This window comes from Agrilus planipennis, unplaced genomic scaffold (genome assembly GCF_000699045.2).
Source record: "Agrilus planipennis isolate EAB-ADULT unplaced genomic scaffold, Apla_2.0 scaffold23, whole genome shotgun sequence".
NCBI classification, from domain to species: Eukaryota; Metazoa; Arthropoda; class Insecta; order Coleoptera; family Buprestidae; genus Agrilus; species Agrilus planipennis.
In genome coordinates, this window is record NW_020439044.1 from 1,136,144 (window position 1) to 1,152,336 (window position 16,193).

The 16,193-nt window shown below is 32.6% G+C and overlaps 1 protein-coding gene across 2 annotated transcripts in view; it reads right to left on the reverse strand.

The window, feature by feature from the left end:
* Nucleotides 1-754: 754 nt before the first annotated feature.
* The window catches only part of LOC108732486 (calmodulin-binding transcription activator 1), a 47,516-nt gene continuing 32,077 nt past the window's right edge, over nucleotides 755-16,193 (reverse strand). For both annotated transcript variants that reach the window (XM_018463330.2, XM_018463329.2), the window contains 7 exons: nucleotides 15,245-15,312; nucleotides 15,031-15,194; nucleotides 11,985-12,166; nucleotides 11,553-11,871; nucleotides 11,259-11,333; nucleotides 7,572-7,679; nucleotides 755-4,045 (listed from right to left, as the gene is read on the reverse strand). In XM_018463330.2, the coding sequence (XP_018318832.1) occupies nucleotides 3,997-4,045; nucleotides 7,572-7,679; nucleotides 11,259-11,333; nucleotides 11,553-11,871; nucleotides 11,985-12,166; nucleotides 15,031-15,194; nucleotides 15,245-15,312 (965 nt within the window). In that variant the 3' untranslated portion in view covers nucleotides 755-3,996. The remainder of the gene's footprint in view (nucleotides 4,046-7,571; nucleotides 7,680-11,258; nucleotides 11,334-11,552; nucleotides 11,872-11,984; nucleotides 12,167-15,030; nucleotides 15,195-15,244; nucleotides 15,313-16,193) is intronic.

Sequence of the window (16,193 nt, forward strand, 5' to 3'; positions counted from 1 at the left end):
TTTTAATTTCTTAATTTCTATTAAAAATACGTGTCTTACAAGAAGCATCAACTTTAAGTACTTTTAAAAGCGTTTAATGACCATATTATTGAAAACTAAAAACGTGCCGAGTTAGTCTTAACCTTTGTTTGTTATCATACATAAAATTAGATATTTATCTCGCAACGTTAAATCACAATATTTAGAATAGAAACACCTATATTTTTGGAAAAATTCACAGTAGGTACGAGCGGTATATTGCGGTCTGTCCCCTTAATAAATGACACCGAACTTTTCTGTTTACCGATTGCATCCGCGAATAATCAAATTTTTAGCCGCGAATACAGGAATTGGATTGCAATTTTTTTTCACCCGCGAATAATGCAAACGCGAATAAGAAAACCGTAAATAAGGAACTTTTACTGTATATATTATGCAAAGTATTTTATTGATATTCTTAAACATAATAAGTCATTCACATCTTTTGTCATGCTCCCTTATCTTTGACCACCACAACCACGTTATTGTTTGTTTGGACAGAGTTTGTTAAAGTAGATTTTTTTGACTAGCTTCGCAGAATCTCTGCTAATTGCTTGAAAATTTCTTTTAATGCGACAAACCGTACCAGCGTAGCAGTTTTCACAACAAAATTTGATTCCCATCACACTATATTCAGGTTTTGGACTGCTTAATGTCTGCTGTTTTAAGACCTTCGTTATTTTAATGGTTAAGCTTTATTTCCGGTTTTTGTTTTTTCATTGTCGTTCNAGTATATACTTGCTTAAAAATATTTATCTAAATGTCGTCTCTTTAGTGTAGCTGGCTGTGTATTTACCAAAAAGAGAAGATTGACTGATGATAATTTTGAAGAAGTTTTATTACCTATATAAATATAACAATAAATTTATACAATCGTATTTTTTTAAATTTATTGTTAATGTACAAATTATTTAAAAGAAAACATTACTATATTTGCGTTTTATACTTGAAAGTTTTCTATTTATATTTTGAAAACCTTATACATGCTTGCATTTGTCTATAAATACTTTTAAACAGTTATTTTTTACAAGTATATACTTGCTTTAAATCATTTTTACGAAAAAAAAACTTAAAAGTATTTGTATTTAAATACCTGTAAAATACCAAGTGTTTGTATTATATATATATGTAAACTCAACTTATAAGAAGAGTATAGGTTTCCGGTTAATGATTTATCGGAACTAACAGACGTAGATGGCAATTTCGATCTTATTACATCTTACCAGTACACCATGACGATAAATTATTGACGAAGAACCTACACTATTCTTATTAATTGGGTTTATGTTCTTGTCAAATTGTGTCGTCGATTCTATGGGAAAAGTAGATACCTTGGTAATGGCCTTGTCTAACATTTGAAATATTTTAGTTAGCAGCAAATGTTTGTACATGGCAATATATTATGGTAACTCGATGGAATATCTCCGGTTTGGTCGGTGCGTGCTAATGAGATCTAATAAGACGGAAACGCAATCCACGTCCGGTTTTGATAAATTATTGACCAAGAATCTATTGATATTGTTCGTATTCTATGTCTACTTTAATATTAAACACTAAAGTGAAATTAACTTTGTACTCTCTATAGATTACCTCAAATTAATGAAAATAGAAAGTTAATTTTACTTTAAAGTTTAATATTGAATATTAACCTTTTTGAGAATATTTCGTACCAATCTATTTTAGGTTGTTTTTTCTGTTCTTTTATGTATGTACTTACTTACAAATACATACATTCTAGTGTTTTTTTTTACGTTTTCGGTTTTGGAGTTAAAATACCTTTGCCTAACATAAAATCAATTGAGTGTAATTGTTTAAGGAGGACTACATTATCTATATAAGAAGGTGATAAACGGTGGTATAAGGATAAAAAGGGGTCTGTCTATACATAAAAGATCATATGACATAACACAGGGATACCAATTTTTTAATTTTGCCCATTATAACTGTCCAGCTCCGACATCAACACAAAACTATGTTATTTTGAGTATCTATTGACTCTGATATCACACAATATGACAAGTTATTTGTAGCACCCTGTACCGAGAAAAGAAACAGACACCCTTTTGTGCACACTTGCTTCCTTTATTAGAAGAACATTAGTTTTTTTTATTGAGCACCACTTTTTATTACTGTAAACTTGCAATACACAAACAAAATAACATTCTACAAAATATGGAACGAGAACAATTAACTTAACTGCAAGATTTTTAACTTTAAAAAACACTTTCTTATGATCTAATAATAGCTATTTAGTTATTATTTAGTAATAGAACCTTATTAGCTAATCTACTTTGATATGTATCAGCAGATCCTACACTATAATTTAGGAGAAGTTGAAAGAAAGGAATTAGTGCAATGTTGTGGTCATCAAAATTGTACCACCTTTATTTATTGCACTACTAGTTATTTATTTACAAAATAATTCTGCTCATTTTTTTTTGTCCAGAGAACGAAATTGACCTTATAAGGGTGCTCTTTATTTACTTGTTGTGGAAGTACTACTTCACATGCCTTTTTAATAATAAAAGTAAGTAATTAAAATTTTTTGATTTTAGTATTCGTGTTTACCATACTTGTATTAGATTTTATAAGGAAGACCTTAAAAATTTAGAAATATTAGAGTAGAAACAGTATTTTAAGGAAAAATAATTATACATTTCTTTTTTAACTTAATAAAGCCCGTGTGAAAATTAAAAATATTTAGAACTGAATGCAGCTTCTATTTATATTTGGATTTAGAATTCAGTGCGAGATAGATACATGTTAAGCTATACTGATGAAATTTGTTTCTTCTATTTGAACTATCGTTTATAAGTCATTATTAGACTGTTAATGTAGTTTGTGTATTGCCGCTAGTTTGTAATTTTCTAAGAAATCTATGAGTAAAATTTAGTTTCAAAGATGTGGCAGTGAAAATATTTTAAGTAACGAAAAAGTATTTTTCGAAATTTTAGGAATTATTAAAAATTGTAAAACGAAATTAAAACGCAACATTTTAAGTTTAAGCAACTGCAACCTTCCAAATGCAGTCAGTTAGCTATTCATTCACAAGTTTGTCTTTTGCAGCATTAAAAAAACTGTATACCTATTGACTATATAGAACATTGTTCGTTCTGCATTTTCCTCAATTTTTTCGTTTATTAAATTTAGTAAGATCTTATTTCCTCAATTAATATAATCATAATAGAAATTTATTAATTATTAAGTAGCTTAAAATGTTACGTTAAGTAAGGTAATTTCTTAACTATTTATTAATTTTCCTTTTTATAAAATGTATTATGTTTATAATAAACTATAACCCATTAGTTTAGAAACTATTAAGTATATACATATCTATTCTACCAATAATTCACCTTGCATATGTATAGTAAAGGTAAATTATCTTGTTCTAATGAACTAACATATAAATCGAACAAAATTTTGCAATTAAGTTATCTTCTGTGTAGAAATTAACGTAGACTAGTTTTTTCTTTTTAATTACAGAAAACCTGTGGTAGTTTAAAAGTTATTCCTTCGAGATAATTAATTATTTAACTATTTTGTTTATTTCGCCTTCGTTTCTAGCCAACTACCTTTTTTTTCTGGCAATTAGTAAACGACCACAGGTTCATTTTAATTATTTTAACTATTACGTTACAATCACAGTTTTTGTATCATTTGACCAGAATTCGTCAGGTCGTACAATCTAAACATCTCACTTTTTTGTCAAACCGTGCATTACTGCCAATGCATGGAATTACGGATAACTGTTTTTTTTTTTTTAAGTTAACAATAACTCAATCGAGAAGAATAGTTTGCTTAAATGTATACAATGTATAATAGTGTTTATTTTGCTTTTTATCCTTTAATCTGGAGAAATTATTAATTGATAAAGGAAGAACAATTTTTGAGTGTATAATACAATCAGACACTAATTGGAGTGTTGATGACTTATTTTAAAAATTATTTAATTTCCTTTGTTGTTATAATTATTAAGAGCTATTTTTTAACGAGCTTAGGTCCACAGCGTTCCAATGATTCGACAGATCTAGAAAACGAATTGCTGATTCCAAATTACTGTTTTCACGTAGAAAATATAGGCAGTTCTCACTCTACGTCAAATAATTATTATTGAATTAATTTGTACAAAAATTACACCTATATTAATATAAGTCGAGCAAGATTAAGTCCTGGGTAAAACTTTTATATCTGATATTGACACACCTGTCAAAAGCGTCGCGGTCAGTTTGAAATTGTCATCATCATCGTCGTCAGTCCTAAAACTGGTTGGACACGCACCTCCACTATTTTCCTATCCTGAGCTAATCTTCGCATTTTCCTAAAACTAGACTTTAAAAAAAAAACTTTTTGGGTGTTTCATTCCCACCAGCCAGAATGCTGGTGGACTGTCAGTCCCTCCGGAAGGTAGGGCGTAAGGCCCTCTTCAGCCTGCTTTCAGGAATCGTGGGAATGGGTGGATGGTGGTTCGGGTGAGAAAGTTGAGACGGATGAAATGAAGACAGAAAAGAATAAAAGATTATCTGTGGAATGTTACTACCTCAGCATTTGCCTAAGTGATCCAAGGAAACCACAGAAATACTTGGACCAAGGCAAACGGACGCGGAATCGAACCGGCGTCCTCCCGAATACTAAGCAATGGTCTAAACCTCTAGGCCATGCCGCTCGGTAAAACTAGAACAACCCTCACCCTTAACTATTTGCGAACAGTAATATAATTTAGATCTACCTCTACCCTCCTAACTTCCGTTTCTGCCTCTAATATGTCTCTGACTAAACCTTCATGCTTGAGAAGGTGTCCTACCAACCTATCTCATCTATCTCTTATTGACTTCCATAGAGTCCCCTGTTCTCCTATTCTTTCTAATATTTCTTCATTTCTAACCTTCTCAATAGTCCAAAAAAGTTTACAAATAGAGGTGAAAAATGACTTGATCACTACAAGGTGTAGGTTTCGCAAACGTCATTAGACAAACCCCAAAACACATTCTAATATTAAATTTAAAATGAAGGCAACGTGGAAGTACAATAACTTAATTATTTAATCCTTTTTTAATAAAAAATAAAAAAAATTTCTCTCCTTTTCATGTTATGCGCCCTTTGAAGGTTAAATTATGGTTGACCAAATTGCCTTAATTTGAAATTTATTTTTATAATGTATTTCGGTGCTTTTCAAAAAGTATTCATCAAATCTATACTTGTTCTACTGGCTTGTAAGCATGGTAAGCGTTGAGAGCCCCTAGTGGAACATAAACCATAAGGAATTACTAAGTTCATTTGCTGTATGATTACATAAAGTTTCTATTTTTTTATTCGTTCAATGATTGGGGCTTATCCTGTTAATGTTTCGAGGCTTTCAAATTAATGTGAAAATTAATTTTTTAATTTAATCACTAAATAAATCACCACAAACTCCCTCAAATTAATAAAGGATTATGAATTCCATGCGTTTTACTAATTCAAAACGAATTAAACTGGCATATTTTTATTGGGCGTGAGTTAGCTTTGCGTGTGGACATCAACAAGTTTATTATTCTCTATTTAATTGGTATTGTTTGGTACAAAACAAAAATGCAGGATAATTATTGAACCATATTTATTTATTACAACTGTATGTGTAAACAGTGAACAGCACTCTTATTAAAAGAATAAGAAAAACAGGTACATACGAAGAATTAACAATTGCAAGTCAAATTAGCGATATACTGAACAAAAGTCCATACACCATTATATACTGAAGATACACAAGAATTCTTTTACAATGGAATGCTTAAAATGCCATTACTACTGTTATCATCATTATCATCAACCCTAAACCATAAAACGAAACATTATTTAATAAGTATAATGAGATTAGTCACGTTAGCATTAAGTAACAATTTATAATTTACGATATAAGGTAGTAAATAATTACAATATTAATTATTTCTTCAATAGAAAATTAATGTGAATCTAATATTTATACAATTACTTATGTACAAATAAACTTTTAAGTACTGATCTAAAACTGAATTTAATAACAACCGCAATAGAATATACTTTACAAAATTTATAAAAGACGTTTATTATATAGTAGGCACTCGAATCTCTAAAGTTATAACTCAGTTCTAAATAGTGGTATTGCAAGGATTCAAAAGAAAAAATCTGCTTCAGATTCAGGCGGAAATTATTCCTATCTCTTTCATACAATCTATCATAGGTACCTACATTATTTTCAACAGCTTGTTTTGAAATTTTTNCTTTTTGTCCAGCAATGAGTTTATATAAACTCATTTATGGAATACACCGAGTATTTTTTCGGTTAAATATTTATTTTACTTTTAATTTTTAATCTAGACATCGAAGACGCGATCAACATCATTACAGATAGTATAACTGTAGAGATAGATATAGAGGGGCAGAAGATTATGCTTAGACTTGCAGATGATATAGAAGTATTAGCATCTAGCACAGAGGAGTTAGAGATAACTTTAAATTAAAAATACTAGTATGCAAGAAAAGAAAAAGTACGGAAAGAGCGAATATATGGATAGAAGACGAAAAATTGGAAGAAGTAAGTAGCTGATTTTAAGTATCTAGGAAGCCAGGATGGAAGGAGCAGTAGGGATATAAAGCAGGGGATAGCGCAGGATCGAGTCGCCTTCAAATAAACAGAAATCACTTCTATGCTAGCGAACGATTAATTTAGAAATTCAAAAAAGATTTAGAAAATACTACAAATGGCGCAGTAAACGCCATCTGTAGGACGATGCTACATTTTAGGATTACGTATGCTTCAACAAGGTCCACTTGTGTGGATATCTACTTGCTGAAAACGAATCCCGGCCTCAACGTGATAGGCACGTTACCTTAATCGAATAAAATAATTCGAAGTGGTCTATATTATGTCGAAACTGCCAGACGCGGATCGCGATTTCGATCTTCTTGGATCTCATCAGCGCGTCGCAGGCAGCTCCGCGTTTTAGATAATACTACAAATGGCGCAGTAAACGCCATCTGTAGGACAGCAGGTAAAAGTTGGCCTGTGTTCTGTTGATCGAAATCGCGATCCGCGTCTGGCAGTTTCGACAGAATATAGACCACTTCGAATTATTTTATTCGAAAAAGATTGTTAAAGTTGTATGTTTGGAGCGCGGCGCTGTAGATTAGATTACTGGTCGCAAATAGTTAAGGTTGTGGGATGTTCTAGTTTTAGGGAAATGCGAAGATTAGCTCAGGATAGGAAGGAGTGGAGGTGCGTGTCCAACTAGTCTTAGGACTGACGAGCTTATGATGATGATGATTTATTTAATTAAAATGTTCCATCAAGAGCCAACAAACAGCTAAATCAATCTCGTTTAATAAAAAAATGTGTTTCGATTTACGTAGTTTCGTTTTACGCCATTCGTTTTTACCGCGACATTACCGCAACAGCGAGGACTGCCTATATTAAAATAAAAATAAGTAATTACTATGCTTTCAGCTAAACTAACTTTCAAAATCTTTTCGAAAAAGAGCATTTCTTGGTCTATATTTAACAATAGATACTTATTAGTTTCTACATAGTCATTTCATACCTGTTATTTTGAGCGATGATGGAATTGACTCCTGGAGATAGTAACTTTTGGTGGACATCCTGAGACAGGCCTGCTTGCTTCTCTCTTTCTGCTCGTTCTCTCTGTAATCTATGATGTGGAAAAAATTAATTAAAAATAAAAACTTTCTGTTTTCAACTACGATATAAAAAGGAAAATGATATGAAAAGTTTACATTATAGTAAATCATGTACTTGCTTAATCAGTGGCGTAGCTTCACAAGGTAAGATTTCCTACTACATTCGATTCCGGCGCCACTTCCGTAAACTTCAAATTTAGACTCCTGCTTATAACGAGATTAAAATTAAATGAATACAATTTTATTAATATTATTTGTAATTTATGTTTTTATTAAATACCCACTTCTGCAATCGCGGAATTTTAAAGCACATAGCTACGCCACTGCTTTTCGGTTTGACGAAAAATTAGTTCTATATTTAAATAAATTTAAATATTGATTTCTTTTTTGTAGAGGTTGAAAAAATGTCACAAAGTCGCCAATTGGTGTGCCAATAAAATTACCAATATATTTTTATAAAATCAAAACTATAATACTCAAAGATAAAGAGAATCTGTCGCTATTGGTGCAAGATCCCCTGAGGGTGGAGTACAAATACTGAATTCACAATTACAATTCCTCTTGAGCTTCGCCGTGGACTCAAATCGACAAGTTGATGTCCTTACGGACCTTGTCGAACATTTATGAATTTTACAAACTATAGCATTCTTCAGATGGTTTTCATTACACTGTTTTAATTCATAAGACGATGTTTAAATGCAGCAGGTAGAGTTAGTCTGTGTTTTGTTGGAATTGTCTACGACGTTCTAGCGAGAACCGATAAGGTCAAAATCACGATCCATGTCAGGCAGTTTTGGCAGAATGCTGTTGTGTTGACTACTATTTGAATTTTTGGTTTTGTTTGGTTACGTGTCAACTACATAGGGGTTTTTACGCAGTGGACTAAGACCTGTCAAACATTACGTCATCGTGTATAACGACGACGAAGGAACCACTGGAATTTCGACGTTATATCCGGAAGTAGTTACAGGCAAAGGTATAGAGATGCAGACACGTGTATACAGTTTTCGTCATTATTCAATTTTCAAACGATTTCCCCCTTTTTTTAACAGTAAATGTGTATGTAAGAGTCATACTTATTCAAAAGATTGCTAAGCAGTTGCTACTCAGAATATCACTTTGTAACTGAACTGTTTTAACGTATAACATCTATAAACAAACGATAAAGGTCATCGTACTTGCTGATCATCTATGTGGATTTAAATAAGAAAGCTCTTTGCGTTTTTGGTGGCTGACTCCGGTCACTATATCTGCATGAGATTAGTAGGGATTTGTTACATACGATTTAACGTCGCTATAGCAAAACGGTCGCTACAACCAAGGTCGTAATAAATGAAATCTACTGTATAGAAAATTATAGATGGTGTTGATTACGCTGTTTGTTGTAATTTATTTTGAGCATGTTTTACACCAAGGGCGAAATGTGATTGACGTTAGCGACTACAAAAATTTATTTACCCCCAATTGGCATTGATTTCCAATGCAATATCTACGATAAAAGGGGAAGAAATGATATTCACGAATAGGTTATGTACCTTTTCCTCAATTTAGTTTAAATCACTAATGAAAGATTATTGAAAAAATAAATCGAATTAATCAAAGTTGTAATTATCATTTTTTACTCTTTATTTACAGTTTTTGGAATGCCAATGAAAAATTATTGACACATTACCAATTATCCTACAAATCAAAAACTGAACACATTGTTTTCAGTATATATAACAGTACACATATATAATAATGTTAACTTACCACAGTCCCTAACTTATCACTCCATACGCTAATTAAGCAGCAAAAAAAGATAAGAAGTATTTTACTATATTGAATATCCTTAATAACAAAAACCAAAATGTTTATACCCACAAAAAATATAATAAGAGATCGAATGCGAAGAACCAAAGTCAATGAGGGTTGAAAAGCCGTTTATTCTTAAAAAACTTACCCTCCAATATTTCGCGTTTAGAGGACTTCATCAAGGCTACAAGTATATTATAAAGTTATGCTAATTTATAATGTATGATAATATTTACATTTGCTGAGTTTTTTGTCGGTAGATTGTGTTACTAAGACGAGTAGATATAAGATGTCTCTAGATAAATGACATTGAAAGAGAGAAAGAGTTGTGTAGATTAAAAACTAGTGAATATAATTAATTAACGAATTAAAAGACATATATTATTTGGAAACAGGTTTTTAATTTATCATATAAATTAGTGTTTTATCTATACGATAGTTTGTGTCCTTTAATGTTATTGCATAATATCAATACGTGTCTACCTGAGGTTCTTATTATCTTACAATTAGTAACATAATGTACTGACCCAAAACCTAATAGGTAAGTATAAATAGCGGCATGTATTACATCATAAATTAATAAAATAACCTTATTCTATTCTTGTAAATATATGCCGAAACGCCGGTTGGTGGTTTTGTAAAAACTTTTCACCGAATATTGGTTTTGTCGTTTCGCATTCGTAGAACAAGAGAAAGAAATGATAATTGTAATAAGAGATCTGTAAATAATATATCATATCTAATCAGACAAAGTAGGGAAAGGCGAATATAAAGATAGGAGACGAAAAATTAGAAGAAGTGTCTGATTTTAAATATCCAGGAAGTCACATAAGTCAGGACGGACCCGAGATAAAAATGTTCAGTCTCTCAGAGTCTCTGAAAGCGAGACTCGAGTCTCTCTGGTGTCGCTGAGAGAGACTATCGAGAGACTGTCAAAAAAAATTTTTAGCGTCTCTGAACGAGACTCGAGTCGCTCATTGAGAGGTCCTCATTTCGTATCCAGTCTCTGAACGAGAGACTCGAGTCTCCCAATTTTTCTGTTTTATTCATTCAGTCTTTCTGCGAGAGACTCGAGTCTCTGAATTAACAATTTTATTGTTCGAGTCTCTCATACAGAGACTGTGAGAAATCCATAAAAACACCTACGCAATAACTGAGAGACTGTGAAAGACTGTGAGAGACGTTCTCAGAGACGCTGAAAGACTCTGAGAGACTGGAGAGAGACTGAAAATTTTTGTCTAGGGGAAGGAGTAGTAGGGATTTAAAGCAGAGGATAGTGCAGGGTCGTGTCGCCTTTAATAAAAAGAAGTAACTTCTATGCTCGCGAACGGTTAATTTATAAATTCGAAAAAAGTTGTTTAAGGTGTATGTTTGGAGTTCAGCACTTTACGGGTGCGAAACATAGACAGTGGGTGCGGCGGAAAAGAAAAGGTTAGAAGCGTTCGAAATGTGGTGTTGTAGGCGAATGATGAGGATAACATGGATAGAGTAGGTAAATGAAGAGGTATTAGAAATAATAGGAGAACAGAGGACTCTACGGAAGTCAACAAAAAATAGGCGAGATAGGTTGGTAGGGTACTTTCTCAGGAATGAAGATCTAGTGAGAGACAGAAACAGGAGTTAGAAGGGGTAGAGGTAGACCTAGATTAGATTATTGTCCGCAAATAGTTAAGGATGTGGGTTGTTCTAGTTTTAGGGAAATGCAAAGATTATCTCAGGATAAGAAAGAGTGGAGGTACGTGTTCAACCAGTCTTAGGACTGACGACCTTATGATGATAATAAATCAGAAACTTACTTATTTTTTGATTGCCTCATAAATTGCTGAATTTTTCTAGCGGCTTGATTTTGACGTCGTTGAGAATAGGTTCTTCTGAAACAAGAAATCGTCGAAGATAATTATGTAACTTAAAACAGATTATGGATTAATAAATTGAGAATGTATTTATGATAAAAACTAAAGTCCGTATCACGTATATTTTGTTATTTGGTCAGTAAGCACATTCCTGTCCTTCTTTTCGCTATGACAACCTCAAAATCATTTAAAACCTTTATTGTTTTTTTGAGTTGTTAAGATATACTATCGACTTACTTTATTCCTGAAGCTGGCGTATTGTCTTTATTCGTTTTCCCCTCGTTCTCTTTGAAATTACGATAATAATTATGAAGACTTTCTTGACTCCTCTTGAACCTCTTGTGCTCGCAATACGACCGAAATCCATTTTGTATTACCATTGCGGCATGTGTCATTTGTTTAAAGTATGCGTATTGCTTGTACCTTCTATAATAGTTTTGTATAATGACAGCAGCCGCTCTCTCTTTGTCCTGTTCTTGTTGTTGTCGTCCTTTGTAAGAACGGTAGGCCTTTTGGATTATTTTGGCCGCTTCGTAAAGTTCTCGCTGTTCTTGATCTGCATAAAAAAGGAAAAGACGTTAGAAGCGTTAGAAGTGGTTTGATTTCATTCTGTTTACAATTAAAAAAAATTCAAAGTGAGATAATGATAAATGTAATTCATTTGGTTACCAGAAAGTGTGAGATTGGAAAAATCCTTTTCGAAGACACTTCCTGACGCTTGTAAAAATTCACAGAAGTCAGCAGTGGTTGGAGGAGGTGACGGTGAATCTAACGTAAATGATCTTGGAGACTGTAAACAGCTTGACGATGCAGGACTTAGACTTGAACAGGGTGTACTAACATCGTAGTACCTATAAATGAATTATTCGATGAACCATCAAACGCAAATCATTATTATTTTAGCATCTGATCTTTGACGATAAATATATCGATGGAGCCATCTTGTTTAGTATCAGACGATGATTTATATTATGATATACGCATGTATAAGCGTCATACAATTACGGCATTTAGTTTAATGATTTTTCTGTAAAATCAGTCTGTATGAGGTATGGATGACTTACGTTCCGTTGATATGTATAAAAAGACTATTTACCTAAATTCCGTGCATTGATATATGCATCTCAAAATGCTGTTAAAAGGGTTTCAAAAGCATTCAAATGTAGAGTAAAACTTAAATATTTGTGCTAAAGCCAGAGAAGTCATTAAGCTCGAGTACTATTCCCGCCGTTGATGCGCTGCCATCTCTACAACTATTGAACTTTAGCTTTGGAACGAATATTTGAGTTTTACTCTACATTCAAATGCATTTTAAACCCATTTAACAGCGTATGCATGCACGGACTTTAGGTAAGGTTTTAAAGTTTCCAAATCTGTTTTAAAAATTAGAATCTGTCCCAAAATAATTGAATTGGTAATCGTTGAAAAACTATAAATCCGATACGATCGAATCTTCATAAAAATGAAAGGCGCTCGGCAGAGCAGCCAAGACCAATATTAAGTCGTCTATAACTTTTTCCCTGAGCAATTTAGGCATATACGAATGATAAAAAAAAGATAGCCCCCGAAATAACACACTCTTTTCTTCTTTTATTCTTTTTTGTACTATGAAAGATCACTTCTCAAAGTTGCCTACTGTTTTTTATATCGTTTTATTGCAAACGTTTTTTTTTTTATTTAATTTTCAATGTATCTACTCATTTTTTATTATAGAACACTTATTATAAATTATTACTAATTTTCCGCCTTGAGGAGTGTATATGTTTGAAATTCCCGCTGTACTCAGTCTTTTGATACATGTAAAAGTATTCAAAATTCTACTTATATTTCGACAATATGGACACATTTAAACACGGGTTCTCAAAATGGAAACTTAGTTTATTTGTTCAGAAAATATGTGCTTCCTATTTTGTAAGGAATGCGTCGGAATTAGGTAGAAATATCTGAAGAAGACATCGATAAAGATATTGACAACGATGTCGATATAGCAATTTAAAGCGTAAATGTTTAAGAATGTTTAAGTGGAAAAGAAAAGTTTAAGGCGTTCGAAATGTGGTGTTACATGCGAATGATGAGGATATCGTGGATATAGGTTAGAAAGGAGGAGATAAGATAATTCGAAGTAGTCTGTATTTTGTCGAGACTGTCAGACGCGGATCGCGATTTCGATCTTTTTGGATCTCATCAGCGCGTCGCAGGCAGCTCCGACAGAATACAGAGCAACTTTTACCTGCTGTCTTAACAGTGCGTTTTAGAAAATACTACAAATGGCGCAGTAAACGCCATCTGTAGCACGATGCTACATTTTTGGATTACGTATGCTCCAACAAGGTCCACTTGTGTGGATATCTACTTGCTGAAAACGAATCCCGGCGNCTATATCTTTTTGTCCAGCAATGAGTTTATATAAACTCATTTATGGAATACACCGAGTATTTTTTCGGTTAAATATTTATTTTACTTTTAATTTTTAATCTAGACATCGAAGACGCGATCAACATCATTACAGATAGTATAACTGTAGAGATAGATATAGAGGGGCAGAAGATTATGCTTAGACTTGCAGATGATATAGAAGTATTAGCATCTAGCACAGAGGAGTTAGAGATAACTTTAAATTAAAAATACTAGTATGCAAGAAAAGAAAAAGTACGGAAAGAGCGAATATATGGATAGAAGACGAAAAATTGGAAGAAGTAAGTAGCTGATTTTAAGTATCTAGGAAGCCAGGATGGAAGGAGCAGTAGGGATATAAAGCAGGGGATAGCGCAGGATCGAGTCGCCTTCAAATAAACAGAAATCACTTCTATGCTAGCGAACGATTAATTTAGAAATTCAAAAAAGATTTAGAAAATACTACAAATGGCGCAGTAAACGCCATCTGTAGCACGATGCTACATTTTTGGATTACGTATGCTCCAACAAGGTCCACTTGTGTGGATATCTACTTGCTGAAAACGAATCCCGGCGTAACCAAACTCAATGTGATATACACGTCAGCTTAATCGAATAAAATAATTCGAAGTGGTCTGTATTCTGATATTAGGAAGATTGAGAGAACTATGGAAGTCAATATGAAGTAGGCTATAAGGGTTGGTATGATAGCTTTTCAAGCATGAACTAAATACATTAGAAGCAGAAACAGGTGTTAAGAGGAGTAGAGGTAGACCTAGATTATATTACAATTCACAAACAGTTAAGGATGTAGGTAGCTCTAGTATTAGAGAAATGCGAAGATTAGCTCAGGAAAAGAAAACTTGGAGGTGCGTTTTCAACCAGTTTTAGGACTTACGATTAAAAAAATGAGTAGATCCATCGAAAATTGAAAAATAAAACATGTTTGCAATAAAACAGGGTAAATTATGATAAGAAGTAGACAACGTTGAATATTGATATGTCGAATAACAAAAGAAAATGTGTTTTTCTTTAAGGGCTATCTTTTCTTTAAACATTTATAAATTGTCCAAAAAAAGAAAACTTATTTTGAAATTTTCTAGTTCGTTTACTGTGATTCGATACTAAACTCATTTTTGATAAAATTAGAGCAAGGCCCTTTAAGGATTTAACCCCACCTTCAGTCGTTCTCATGCTTTTCGATCTTACAATTGGAGAAGCACGAACTTCTTTAAAAAATTCATAAAAATGATGATACTTTTTTTAGTAATAAGTATTTTACAATTTTCTACATGATAATAATAATGCAGAAATTGCTTACCTGTAGTTGTTATCCGAAAATTCAAAATTAAATTCGGTGGATTCAAAATTTGCATTGGACTGCTCAAGTAGGGGCTCCATAAAAACATCTGACAATGTTTCAGAAGTGGGCATTATTTCAGATGGTCCAGGGCTGCTATCTAACATCATTTCTTCACTATCATTCTGTAAAATTGCCTTTTAGAGAAAATTATTTTAATTCAATAGCAATTTACCTTAATGCGATCTGGCATTGCGGCAATAATTTGCTCAGCTAATGTTAATACTCTTGCGTCTTGCTCCCCTAGATTTCAAATACTTTATTACTTTATTCAAATATTCATGTCATTCTAAAATATAACTGTGAATGCCCAAAATTTTGTGTGATAATAGATACATTTGAATCAATAGAGAATTAATATTTGGTACTTACATATCTATTATAATGGTTAATTCTTTGGGAAATTTTAAGATAAACTGTCTTTTATTTTTTTTTCAGATTTTTATTTGATAAGTAATTTTATTGAGTAAATATTTAAAAAACAACTACTATTTTTATCTATTGTCTGTAACAAAATAACAACAGAAAATCATAATTTCTTAAAAAACTTGCAATCGTTTCCTTGTGCAGTTTATGCAAACTTTTTCTGTAATTTTAGTTCGACATTAAGCGGGAAACACGTTTTTGACGAAAAATCAGAAAATATACTATAACTTCTTCGGATGATGATTTACTTGAAGAAGTTACGTAGTAGCAGTAGTAGTGTTAGGAGGGTGCGTTTTTAAGTTCGCGGAATAGGTAGGTATTAGTGAGGATACATATTCGAGTCATTACGAATTAAGCAACACATTATTGGTATAAATACCAAGTTTAATCGTAATTAGGTCAGTAGTCTTTGAATTATCGTTGACGAAACAAATCAGTCGGGAACTAATTGTGCAATATGGAGAAAATCGAGTACCGCGCTGTTATAAAGTTCCTTAGCAAATAAGGAAAATCAGTTCAAACCATACTGGAAGAGAATGTCATCCGTTTACGGGGACTCTTGTCCAGGTAAAACCATGGTTTACAAGTGGCATAACCGCTTTAAGCAAATCAGGGACACATTTGGAAGACGACCACGGCCAAACCGGCCGATCGAGGTGACTACTTCGGAAATCATTCAAAAAGTCGAAAAATAAATA